The 12,674-nt window shown below is 42.7% G+C and overlaps 2 protein-coding genes across 4 annotated transcripts in view; one reads left to right on the top strand and one right to left on the bottom strand.

The window, feature by feature from the left end:
• LNP1 (leukemia NUP98 fusion partner 1) overlaps window positions 1-10,440 on the bottom strand; it is a 46,699-nt gene extending 36,259 nt beyond the window's left edge. Inside the window, exon 1 of one of the 3 annotated variants that reach the window (XM_002758863.6) lies at window positions 9,182-10,440. The gene's annotated coding sequence lies outside the window, so the exon portion shown is untranslated. Of the gene's footprint in view, window positions 1-2,878; window positions 3,918-9,181 lie in introns of those variants that run through there. The other 2 variants (XM_035274214.3, XM_078352222.1) reach the window with 2 other exon arrangements.
• A 100-nt stretch (window positions 10,441-10,540) lies between these two features.
• TOMM70 (translocase of outer mitochondrial membrane 70) overlaps window positions 10,541-12,674 on the top strand; it is a 38,394-nt gene continuing 36,260 nt past the window's right edge. The window contains exon 1 of the mRNA XM_002758864.7: window positions 10,541-10,997. Coding sequence (XP_002758910.1) covers window positions 10,674-10,997 — 324 coding nt within the window. The 5' untranslated portion in view covers window positions 10,541-10,673. The remainder of the gene's footprint in view (window positions 10,998-12,674) is intronic.

Here is a 12,674-nt window from a genome sequence, read left to right as displayed (position 1 = left end):
TGACATAAGGGCCCAGCAAAGTGTAGGCTGGACCTCAGCCCCCACTTGCCCCAGCAGACTTGTGTAGGGGACAGTGAGCATAATCTGTATGTAACATCTTTATAAAGTACAGAACAATTCTGCATTCACAAATGACACCAATTCTTGTGGGTGGCAATGAACTAAGTTGATGAAGATGGAAAGATCTTATAAATCCATGTGAGTGGGCAGAAAGGTGGCAAATGAGTGCATAAAATATACATATGAGCCATCAGTCACAGCTAAGGAGAGGAAGCTAGAGTTACTACAGATTGTTCCCTGAAGATAAATGCAGATGCTCCTTCTGACAGCAAAAAGGGCAGCCACTTGACTGAATCACAAAGTGACATTCCCCCTGAGAAGTGAAGCAGTACCACCCACTCAACTGATGCTTTGATGGAAGTTGAATAATGCAGAAACTAACAGGATTGGCGGGGGGGGGGGACAGCATAGGGCTCAAAAGAAACAGGCTTCTATGTATCAAAATGAGACACAAAGCACAAACAAATCAGGTCTTCCAGGAAGCAGCTTCAGTGGTGGAAGTGGTAGCAGGGACCACAGCATGCTAGGGACTGGGATCTGGCTAGCAGCTATGACGGTGGTTGTGATGGAAGTAGACTGTTTCTGGTGGTGGCAGCTGCAGCAGCGGTAGCAATTGAATTGGTTTCCCAGCTGATACCAGTGGTGTTGGACAGCAATAGTGGTGCCAGACTGTTAATATTGCCAACATCAGTTATAAACTTGTTCAACAACACTTCAACTTTTTATTTAGCATTGACCACATTTCAGGTACTGTATTGGGTGGATAAATAAGTTAACAAGCACCCATCATATGCCCAACCCTCTTATAGATACAAGAGTACAAAGATGACTAGAACATGGTCCCTGCCCTTCGGGGACTCAGAATTGAGCAAAGGCAGCAGATATGAGAATGAATAATTATGGGAATATAGTAATTGTGGGGAAGAAATAGAAACTGAGGTATGGTCTAATACAAAAAGAGAAAACATATTACTTTTCTCTGACTTATAGACTTAGAGAAGGCATTGTAGATTCTGCACAGGATATAAAATAAATCAGGCACAGCTTCTGATGTTGAGATACTTACAATCCAGATGAGTTACGACAAGTATAATACTATAAAACAAGGTAGAAAAGTAATACGTTTTGAAAAAGTCCCAGAAAATGTATTTTGGGAGTTTAGAGGAAGCATGTAATAGACAACAAAATTTTTTTTAAGTAATTGCAAATCTTACCTATTCCATCCATGCTATTGTTTGGATATGGTTTGTTTTTTCCCTACCAAAACTCCTGTCGAAATTTGATCCCAAATGTGGCAGTTGGGAGGTGGGGCTTAGCCCAGTGGGAGGTGTTTGGGTCAAGGGGGTGGATCCCTCATGCTTGGTGCTGTTCTCATGAAGTGAGTTCTTGCTCTCTAGAGACTGGATTAGTTCTCTGGGAACAGATTAGTTCCCAAGAAAGTGGGTTACTACAAAGCAAGTTTTCTCATTCAGTTTGTCTTCACACATGTCCACATCCCCTTTGGCCTTCCTTGCCGTGTTTTGATCTAGCACGGCCTCCTCCAGGAGCCAAGCAGATGCCAGTGCCATACTTCTTAGCCTGCAGAACCATGAGTTAAATAAATTTCTTTTTTTTTTTCCTAGACCTGGAATGCAGAGCTAAATAAATTTCTTTAGAAACTACCCAGCCTCAGATATTCTGTTATAGCAACACAAAAGTGAAATACAATCTTAAATGTCACTTTTCCCTTCTTTGATACCTTTAGCAGAATATTTATTCACTTAAAACAATATTTATTGGGTGCCTATTATATGCTATTATAAACTGAATATTTTTGTGGCACATGTCCCCCCCAAAATCCATATGTTGAATAACCCCCAATGCGATGGTATTTAAGAGATGGGACTTTGGGGAAGTAATTTGGGTTAGATGAGGTTATGAGGGTGGGGCCTTGGTCTGATGAAATTAGCGCCCTTATAAGAAGAAACACCAGAGAGTTTACTCTCTATCTTGGCATGCATACAAAGAGGTCATGTGAGAAACAGAGAGAAGGTGGCCTACAGTGAGCCAGGAAGAGAACCCTCACAAGAAAACACACCAGAACTTGATCCGGGACTTTCCAGCCTCCAGAAGTGTGAGAAATAAATTTCTGCTGTTTATGCCTCCCAGTCTGTGGTATTTTGTTATAGCAACACTTGTAGACTAATACAGATTTTGGTACTAACAGTGGGGCATTTGGCCTCCACAATTCATGTCCTTCTTACATACAAAATACATTCATCATTCATCCCATCCTAATGCACTAAAAGTCTTAACTTATTATAATATCAACTCTAAAGCCTAAGGTCCAATATCTCATTAAATATCATCTAGATTCGGTATGGGAGAGAACTGAGGTATGATTCATCCTGAGGTGAAATTCTCTCCAGATATGAACCTGTGAAACCAGACAAGTCATGGGCTTCTAAAATATAAAATATAATGATGGGACAAGGCCTAGGATAGACATTCCCACACCAAAAGGGAGATATAGCAAAGAAGGAAGAGGTAGTGGGTATTGTAACAAGTCCAAAACCTAGCAAGGAAAATTCCATTAGATCTTAAAGCTAGGGAATAATCCTCTTTGGTTTAATTATCTGCCCCCCAGGCCCACCAGGGTGGTAGTATCATTCTCACAGCTGTACAGGATAGCCTTGCCCCTTTAGCTTAAGGAGTAAGGCCAGTTCATAAGCTCTCTGCCAGGGCAACCCTGAGCCTGATGTAGTAGGCAAGGGGTCCTGACCCACCAAAACTGGAAGGGCAGACCCACTCTTTGAAAAACAGGAGGAGTCAGACCTACCTCTGGGCTTGTAGTGGGACTGGCAGCACAGCCCTAAGGATTTCTGAATTGCCGCTGGAGTCAGTCTTCCCTTTTCTTGAAGGATAAAGTATTTTCAGAGCCGAATAGTTCTATAGTCCCATCCTGTAAAATCTAGCTCTGAGAGCTTTCCTTCAACCTGTCTCACTTTTTCTGTCTCCTTTAGTCCTTAGTCTCAGCTGGCAGTGTTTCTGCTGGTAAAATCCCATCTCTATTCTTGGCTTCTGATGAGATGGCTGATTAAGTCCATGAGTTGTACCCATGATCTCTTTATCAGATGGTTTGTTCAGTAACACCCTTAGTTTTCTCTTCAAAACAAGTGTTTTCTCTCTCTCTCTCTCTTTTTTTCCTAATATGGATAGACTGAGAATTGCCCAAATCTCCATGTTCTGGCTCCTTTTTCCTCAACCATTCCTTCTTCAATTCACCTCTCTCCTCTTACACTTTACTATAAGCAGTAAGGAGGACCCAAGTGTACCTTTGATACTTGACTTAGATATCTCCTCTGCTATGTATCCAATTTCATCACTTGAAAGTGCTAGCTTGCACAACACTAGAATGCAATTCAGCCATATTCTTTGCTACTTGATAATAAAGATCACCTTCCAGTGTCCAACTGTCTGTTCTTTATTTCTATCTGAGATCTCACCAAAATGGTCCTTGATATCCACATTTGCACCAATATTCTGTTCATGTATTTATGTATTCTCTAAGAAAACGGAAGCTTTGTTCCTAGCTTTCCTCTTTACTTTCTGAACCCTCACCAAAATTGCCTTTAACATCCATATCTCAGCCAATGCTTTGTTCACAGCAATGTTGACTTTTTCTAGCAGATACCTCAAAACTCGTCCAGCCTGTACCCATCACCCAGTTCCAAAGCTTATTCCATATTTTTAGGTATTTTCTGTTATATCAGCATACCATTCCTAGTACCAAAATCTGTATTAGGGTTCTTCAGAGAAATAGGACTAATTATAGATAGATGCAATAGATAGATAGATCAGATATGTACATATATATATTTATACTATATATTTAATTAAATCTATACAAATATATATTTAGGCTGGGTGAGGTAGCTCATGCCTATAATCCCAGCACTTTGGGAGGCTGAAGTGGGTGGATCACAAGGTCAGGAGTTTGAGACCAACCTGGCCAAGATGGTGTGTGTGTCTGTGTGTGTGTGTATACATATATACATATATATGATAGAGTTTTGCTCTTGTCACCCAGGCCAGAGTGCAGTGGCACGATCTTGGCTCACTGCAATCTCCACCTCCCATGTTCAAGTGATTCTTCTGCCTCAGCCTTCCGAGTAGCTAGGATTGCAGGCACCCCCCACCACATCCAGCTAATTTTTGTATTTATAGTAGAGACAGAGTTTCACCATCTTGGGCAGGCTGGTTTCAAACTCCTGACCTTAGGCGATCCATCCACCTCACCTCCCAAAGTGCTGGGATTACAGGCATGAGCCACCACAACCAACCTATTTATTTATTTACACAATTGTGGAGGCTAAGAAGTCTCATAACCTATAGTCAGCTCAAGCTGGAGACCCAGGAGAGCTGACAGTATATTTTCAGTCTGAAAGTCAGTAGGCTCTATACCTAAGAAGAGCTGTTATTTCATTTCAAGTTCAAAGGCAAGGACAGACTAATATCCAAGCTCAAGGAATTTAGGCTGGAGAAGTTCCCTCTTATTCATTGGAGGGTCAAATTTTTATACTTTTTGGGCCTTCGACTGATTGAATGAGGGCCAACCACATTAAGAAGGGCAATCTCCTTTACTCAGTCCGCCCATTCAAATATCAATCCTGTCCAAAACACCCTCACAGAGGAAAGTAGAGCAATATGGTGGAATAGGACTCTCCAGCAATTTTTTCCTTAGAGAAACATGAATCTGAACAACCATCCATGTATAAAAACACCTTCACAAGAGCTAAGGAAATCAGGTGAGAGATTGCAGCACCTGGTTATAGAAGAAAAGACACATTTAAGGGGGTAGGAAGAATAGTTTTACATTACCCATGTCACCCCTCCCCCAAGACCAGGTAGTACAGCATGGAAAAAGATAAACTGTCTGCTGGGAGGAAGAGAGGAAAGTAAACTTAAGACTCTGCCGTGGACAAAATACCAGGCCTGTCACAGTAAAACTCAACACTGGGCAGAATCCCCATGGCCCCTGACTCAGGCCAGTAACTTCAGACTGAGACTAGACCCATTCCAGCATTAGCTGGGAAACCATAGCCCCTGTGAGACAAACTTGTGTTCCAGTCCACATCACCATCAGCCAACTACAGTGGTCCTGGGTTCCAAATAACCCATAGCAACAGGCAGGCCTCAGTGACTGCAGGCTTCAGATGTACCCCAGTGTTGCACTAGCCTTAGCAGCTATGGGCTTTGGGCACACCCAAGTGCTGCACAGCCTCATTAGCCACAGGATTCCAGCTCAGTGCTAGGTCAGCAGCTTCCGTGGCCATGGGATTTCAGCCTGGGACTGTGCTGGCCACAGTGGTCCTAGGCTTTGGGTACTCCCTAGAGCTGCAAGGGCTGCAGTGGTCACAGGCTCAGAGACAACACCATATGACCTGCCTAGAATCTCTGGACCGAGTTACTGTTAGATGATGTTCCCAGACAAAGCCACACTGCGAGGGCTAGAATAAGTAACTGCTTCTTCAATGCACACACAGTGATACATGACCACAAGATCAAGAACAATCAGGGAATCACGACTTTAGTGAACAGACAAAATAAGATGCCAGTGACTGACCCTAAAGAGACAGAGATATACAAACTATATGCCAAGGAAATAAAAAACGGCTATTTTAAAGATGCTTAAAGAATTTCAGAAAATACAGAGAAACAATTTGGCAAAATGAGGAAAATAATAAATGGTCAAATGAAAAATTTAACAGAGAAATTTAAATAATAAAATCAGACAAATTTTAGAGCTGAAAAATACAATGAATGAAAAAATGTAACAGAGAGTATCAACAGGCCAATTGATTAGTCAGAAGGCAAAATCTGTAAACTTGAAGATTTATAGGTTATATGAAAATATACAGTCAGAGGACAAGAAAGAAAAAATAATGCAAAGGAATAAAGAAACTATAGGATTTATGGGATAGTATCAAAAGAGCAGATATGCAAATTATCAGCATTCAAAAGGGAGTAGAAAAGTTTATAAAAGGCTTATTTAAAGTACTAATAGCAGAAAACTTCCCAAACCTGGAGAAAGATATAAGTATCCAAGTACAGGAAGGTCAAAGATTTGCAATCAGATTTGATCCAAATAAGACTACCACAAGACATATTATAATCAAACTATAAAGATCAAAGACAAAGATAGGATCCTAAAAGCAGAAAGAAAAAAGAACAAGTAACATATGAGGGGGTTCCAATATGCCTAGCAGGAGATTTCTCAGCAAGAACCTTACAAGCCAGGGAAGAGTGGTAGTCAAAGTACAAAAGGATAAAAAAATATTGTCAATCAAGAATACTATACTCAGCAAAACTGTTGTTCAGAAATGAACATGAAATAAAGGCTTTCCCAATCACACAAAATCTAAGAGACTTCTTCATCACCAGACCCGTCTTACAAGGAATGCTAAAGGGTGTTCTTCGAGGTGAAAGAAAAAGACACTAATGAGAAACACAAAAACATCTGAAAGTATAAAACTCACTGGTAAAAATAAATACAGTCAAACTCATAATACTCTGATACTATAATGGTAGTGTTTAAATACTGTAATGTGGGTGTATAAATCACATATCTTCAATAGGGCTAAAAAATAAAAGTATTAAAAATAATAACAATAGCAACTTGTTGATGAATATGCAATATAAAAAGATGTAAATTCTGAAACTGAAAGCACAAAATGTGGAGGAAAGAAAGTGGAGTTAAAGTGTAGTTTCTGTGTATGTATATAATCCAAGTTAACTTGTTATCAGTCTAAAATAACCTGTTATATTCATGTTTTTATGAAGCAAAAACCTACAATAGATACACTAAAAATAAAAATCAAGGAATCAAAAACATCACCACAGATACATCTGTAATGTTTAAAAAGTATCTTGGTATCTCATGGCCCAGTCAAACTGACACATGAAATTACCCATCACATAACTTATCTTCTGGGCTCTGGCTATACAAAATGAAAAAAGTTTCTGTCCTCATGGACTTTACATCCTATTGAGGGGATCACATAAGTAATTTCTTTTTTCCCCACAACCAAGTGTACACTTGAGAGTTGTTGTTGTTTTTTTTTTTTTTTTGAGATAGAGTCTTACTTGTCACCCAGGCTCGAATGCAGTGGTGTGATCTCGGCTCACTGTAACCTCTGCCTCCCAAGTTCAGGCAATTCTCCTACCTCAATCTCCCAAGCAGCTGGGATTACAGGTATTTGTATTTTTAGTAGAGGTAGGGTTTCACCATGTTGGTCAGACTGGTCTTGAACCCCTGACTGAGGTGATCCACACACCTCAGCCTCCCAAAGTGCTGGGATTACAGGCATGAGCCACCACGCCTGGACCACATAAGTAATTTCTAATTCTGCTAGGTGCTAATATTGTAGACCAAGGAAAGAGGTATACGCAGGGAGACATGGGTGGGCAGAAACATTGAACCTTATAGTGAAAGTGAAGAGGACCTAGAGTCTTCGAGCTCAAGAGTGAAATTACAGTTATGCTATAGGAAGAGTAATTTGATATTAAAGTACAGGGTGACACAGTAGAGAGGCACTAGAGGCAGAGAAGTTATCTCAGAAGCAAGCAAATATTGGATGTAGGGAACATGATGGAAATGAATAAAAGAGAAAAAAGAAGGGAATGTAATAGTATTCGGAGTTGAGGCCTTTGGGAAGTGATTAGATCATGAGGGTGGAGCCCTTAAAAATAGGATTAGTGCCCTCATAAAAGAGACTCCGGGGAACTTTCTTGCCCCTTTCCACTATTTGAGGACCCAAACCAAATTTGTAGTGCTCAACCCAGAAGAGGGCTCTTACAGAACTTGACCTTGCTGGCACACTGATCTCAAACTCCTATCCTCAGGAATTGTGAGAAATAAATTTCTATAGTTTATTAGCTGAGTAGTTTTATGGTATTTTTGTCATGGCAGCCTCAACTGACTAAGATGGGAAGAAACTATCTGTTATGTGTTATACATACTCTTAGTAGTTTTCACATATATGAACTAAGAAGTGTCAGAAAGTGTGAAAACTATAAGAAAGATACTACACCACAGTTGATTTTGTTGAAGACTTTACAGATGATTTTGTTTATGTGTGTACATGAACACAACCGCCTAATCATTTGTGGTTGGGTAGGTAAGGCTGAAAGAGACAGAGGTCTAAAAAGACCTATGGTTTCAAATATGAGTAACTGCTAAGGTAATAATGGTATTATGAGGAAGAAAAGGATAACACAAAGAGAAAGTATGAGTGGGGTAAGATACTGAGTTATATTTTTGAGAAAAGTCAGGAATCCAAGCAAAACTGCTAAGTAGCAGGAGATATAGGGCTAGAGGTAAAAGGAGAAGCTATGCCAAGATATATATATATACGTGGTACCTGAAGCAATGACATGTACTTTGGTTACTAATGGAGAGACTGAAGATAAAGAAGACATATTCTTATAAATTCCTCACTTGAGGAATTCCATCAGTTAGGAAGTAGAGGAGAAAATGAAAGAAAAGAACAGCATAGGCTAGGGAATGGAAATGAGATATTTACCAAAGTATAGAACTAACAAGAACAGATTCATTTACTAATGCCAATCTTAAAAATAAAGCCAAAGAAAGTCAAGCCTTTAGATAAGTATTAATCTAAAACATGTTTCAAGAAAATAACACCAATTCCCTTTGGAGAGGGGAACTGCACCCGAGGGCAGGGATCAAAGGAAGACTTTTCACTAAACTCTGTAACTTTTGGAATTTAACCATAACAGTGTATTGCTTACTCCAATAAATAAGAAAATAAAAAAAAAAAAGTTTAAATATGTTCTAGTTCCTATCAAGTTTGTCATTGTTAGCATTCTACAATCCTTCAAGAGGCCACAGAAAAACTGAAATTTCAGAAAAAAATAAAACCTAACTTCTTTTCTGAAAAAAGCAAGGCAGAGATTATATTAAGGGTCAGAAAATTTGCCTTTGGGGATTGGGGATCAGGAGGGGAGAGAAGCCGATTGCCTGCAACGATAAACTCAATTCCATTGCTATTTTTAGCCCATTTTTTTAGTCTGTTGCTAAGAAACCCTATTGCCTGAAGGCAATTTACTAATAGGAACTTACAGGAAGCAGGAGAAACCGGTGATCCTGAAATTCTTTCAAATTAGGCCATTCTATTTCAATCAGTCCCTTTTGGTGGCACTCGATAAAATATCTCCTTTCAAACTTTATGTAGCACTACTGTGATGTTGTTGCACTTAAAAGCAAAACGATCATTTATTGAATTTTAATGTAAGGCTTCTGCAACCAGTATATCAGAAATGGAGAGCCACAGTTCTCATTTTCCACTAATATTTGTATTTTCTTCGTGAAAATACCATGGATTTCAAACACTGCCCTGCAAGGTAATTTTTAGATTTTAAGAGATCTGGTGCAGAGCATGGGAAAAAGTTGACAGACAAAGCTATTACAGAAACGAAAGCTATTAATTGAATTACGAGTTGGGAATGAGAAGGAAAGAGGCTGAGACAGCTACTGCAAAACAACTGGCGGGGGGCGGGGGATGCGCGGATCAGAGCCAGATGTGGGCTGGTGTGTCACGCAGACACCAGCTCAAGATGCAAACACGCCTTTCGCTCGAAGCCGGCGGGAACCCTGAAGCTTCGCATTTCTACCAACTCAGTTTAAGAAACCCCTAACAACGTAGATGACATCGCCTTCGTAACTGGTGCTGACGAAGAGCCGCAGCGACCATGCCCAAGCCGTTTCGATTGGAGCCAACCTAGACTTGCCATTTCCTCCTTAGTCTTCGGTCATCGCTCTCTGCCCTATAACCTCAAATTCGGCCAAACTAAAATCTGGCTACGGTAGTGATAAGAAGTTCAGTGATACAGCAGGCTTCTTTAGCGCCGAGCTCTTTCCTCACACATCTTTAAAAGTCCTTCCAATCCGTTGGTTTCCCCGACACGCGGGCAGAAAACCGAGCTAACGGCCACCGAGAAGAAGCGCCAACGTGGCTGTAACTGGAAAACCGGGTCCGAAGTCTACCAGTAAACAACGTGGATTGGCATACGCCCCGCCCACCAGCCGTGCCAGCCAATAGCCTTCACAACTCTTCTGTTACTCCCGCCCATTCCAGTGCGGCGGCGCTGCTTTTCCTCAGCTCTCATCTCTTGAGCGCCACAGCACGCTATATACGCGCCCTTCCTTGGCTTCACGAGGCAAGAGGCCCATCTGCCTTTCTCTCCTGAAGGTAAAGGGGACAACACCAACTGCAACGGGACTCCAGAAGTGAATCTCCTGAACAGCAGCGGGGTGAAAAGAAAGGAAAAGTGTTTCCGAGGATTCCCAGTCACGCCCACACTTTCTCTTGACCCGGAAGTGATTTCTGCTCCTCCTCCCGCTATGGTTGAGACTGGAGGAGAAGGACGGCCAGGTCTGGCCCGGCATGCTCTGGGCTTCCGGTGACCTCTGGCCCTTTCTGTCGTCCGCTCTCTCTGCCTAGCGTGCTCTCTCGCGCATTGCTTTCCTTCGGTCTCTCGGTCTTCCTTCGCACGCTGCTTGGTGATTGTGGCGCGCGCGACAGGCAGGGAGGCGGTGGCGGAGGACACTCGTCATGGCCGCCTCTAAGCCTGTGGAGGCGGCAGTGATCGCAGCAGCTGCACCGAGCTCCGGGAGTGGGGTGGGCGGCGGTGGGACTGCGGGCCCGGGCTCGGGGGGGCTGCCGCGATGGCAGCTGGCTCTGGCCGTCGGGGCACCCCTGCTGCTGGGCGCGGGCGCCGTGTACCTGTGGAGTCGGCAGCAACGGCGCCGGGAGGATGGAGGCCGGGGCGACGCCAGCGGCCTGAAGCGCAACAGCGAACGGAAGACCCCGGAAGGCAGGGCCAGTCCGGCCCCGGGCAGCGGACACCCCGAAGGCCCCGGTGCTCACCTGGACATGGTGAGAAGCAGCCCCAGGCCGTAGAAGTGGAAACTGGCGGGTGCAGCTTTTCCTTGGCCGGTTGTGCCGGTGAGGGGGCTTCCCGTGAGACGGTAGCTGCCAAGCGGCAGCACAACACATGGGTTAAGGGAGACTCATTTCTGGCTGCGTGTGGAGGGCACAGAGTAGCCCGATGACAGGTTACTGGCATTCTTTGATAGTTTCCTTTTGGTTTCAGAAAAAATCTTGCTCTTTTCAGTGACACAGCATTTATCCCTAGTGTTGTAGGTGGGAGGGGTGCATTTGCAAATACGATGCTTGTATTTAGTAAGTGAAGGAAGCTAAATGCCACGAACGATTGGTACATCGTGATACGAATTGTTTTTGTTATTTCCAAAGCCTACAAATTAATCAGTAAGAACCGTTTAATAACGAGCCACTCCCCCCTTTGGAGTGTGTTTTTGCGAAGCGGGGGGCGGGGGGGGTGTTCGTGGGCGGTTAGTTGACAAAAGCAGAACAATAAAAAAGCCAGTTAGATGGCTTTCTACATAAAAAGGAAGACTACACAGGTACTAAAGAGTGAAATGGTGTTCAGTGGCATTTGTTTTACAGCCTCTGAACTGTAAGCAGAACTGTCAAGCTCCCAAGGCTCATCCTCTCTCAGGACCTCTGAAGCCCCTTTGACCGCAGGCACTCAGCGCCCGGAACCTCCCCTGCCATGCCCCAGCCCCGAGGTGTCCTTTTACACTCCAGACCCCCCGGCCTTTCTCTCTCAGAAAACGCTCTGCATTGCCCTGTCCCCTCTTGTTGCAAAAGAGTAACAGCCACAGCAGTGCTGACCAGACTTGGCTGCGCACAGCCCCCGGCCCCAGCTCCAGGCCCGCATACACCCATGCGCGCGCGCGCACACACACACACACACACACACACACAGACACACAAAATGGGAGTGACTTCTTAAACTTTTTGATAAAACATCTTAAACTCAGTTTTTCTATTTTACCTGGAAATGTACATGACCAAGCCTAATATGAATGATACAGATTCTCTGATGTTAGGCCGAACATTGGAGTATTTAGTGAACTGCTTTGTATGGTTTTGTTGAACTGAATGTTAAATCCTTTTGGCATCTGACAGCTGTGCAGAGAATTAGCCTGGCTGCATTTGACAATACTGGGATTGGTTGTGGTGGATTTTATCTGGGTCTGGAGTTGCTCAGTGGTAGTACCAGAGTAAGTTGTGGTCAGAGAAACCTTTGGTTAAATATCTCCCAGTTTTATGCATATGTATATACAGTTGGTCAAGTAACTTCTAATTGTATCCAAGTGTATACAGTTAAATACGTATGCAAGTCATTTCCATCTGACTATTCAGGTTGAACGTATTTTTACTAGGATGTCAAATTAGCTTTAAAGGAAGTTTTGGTGTAGGACTGAACAAACTGTAGTATCTACAGTGTGTGAGGCATTGTGCTAGGCCATGAGAGAGCCATATGATCTCTCCTATGGGAGAGTGAAGCGTTGCCTATTTTCTTAAGATGGAAAAGATTTATCATTGGATAGTAGAGAATCTATGGATGTGAGATCTAGGATTTGTGACCTTTATAGTAGGCTCACCGGCATTGTTACTTTGGGAAAGTCATTTTATCTCCTTGCCCTTAGCATCATCCCTGTAGAATAAGAGGGTTAAGATATTAGA

The sequence above is a fragment of the Callithrix jacchus genome, chromosome 15 (assembly GCF_049354715.1).
Source record: "Callithrix jacchus isolate 240 chromosome 15, calJac240_pri, whole genome shotgun sequence".
NCBI classification, from domain to species: Eukaryota; Metazoa; Chordata; class Mammalia; order Primates; family Cebidae; genus Callithrix; species Callithrix jacchus.
This window is presented reverse-complemented; position numbering and strand designations above follow the sequence as displayed.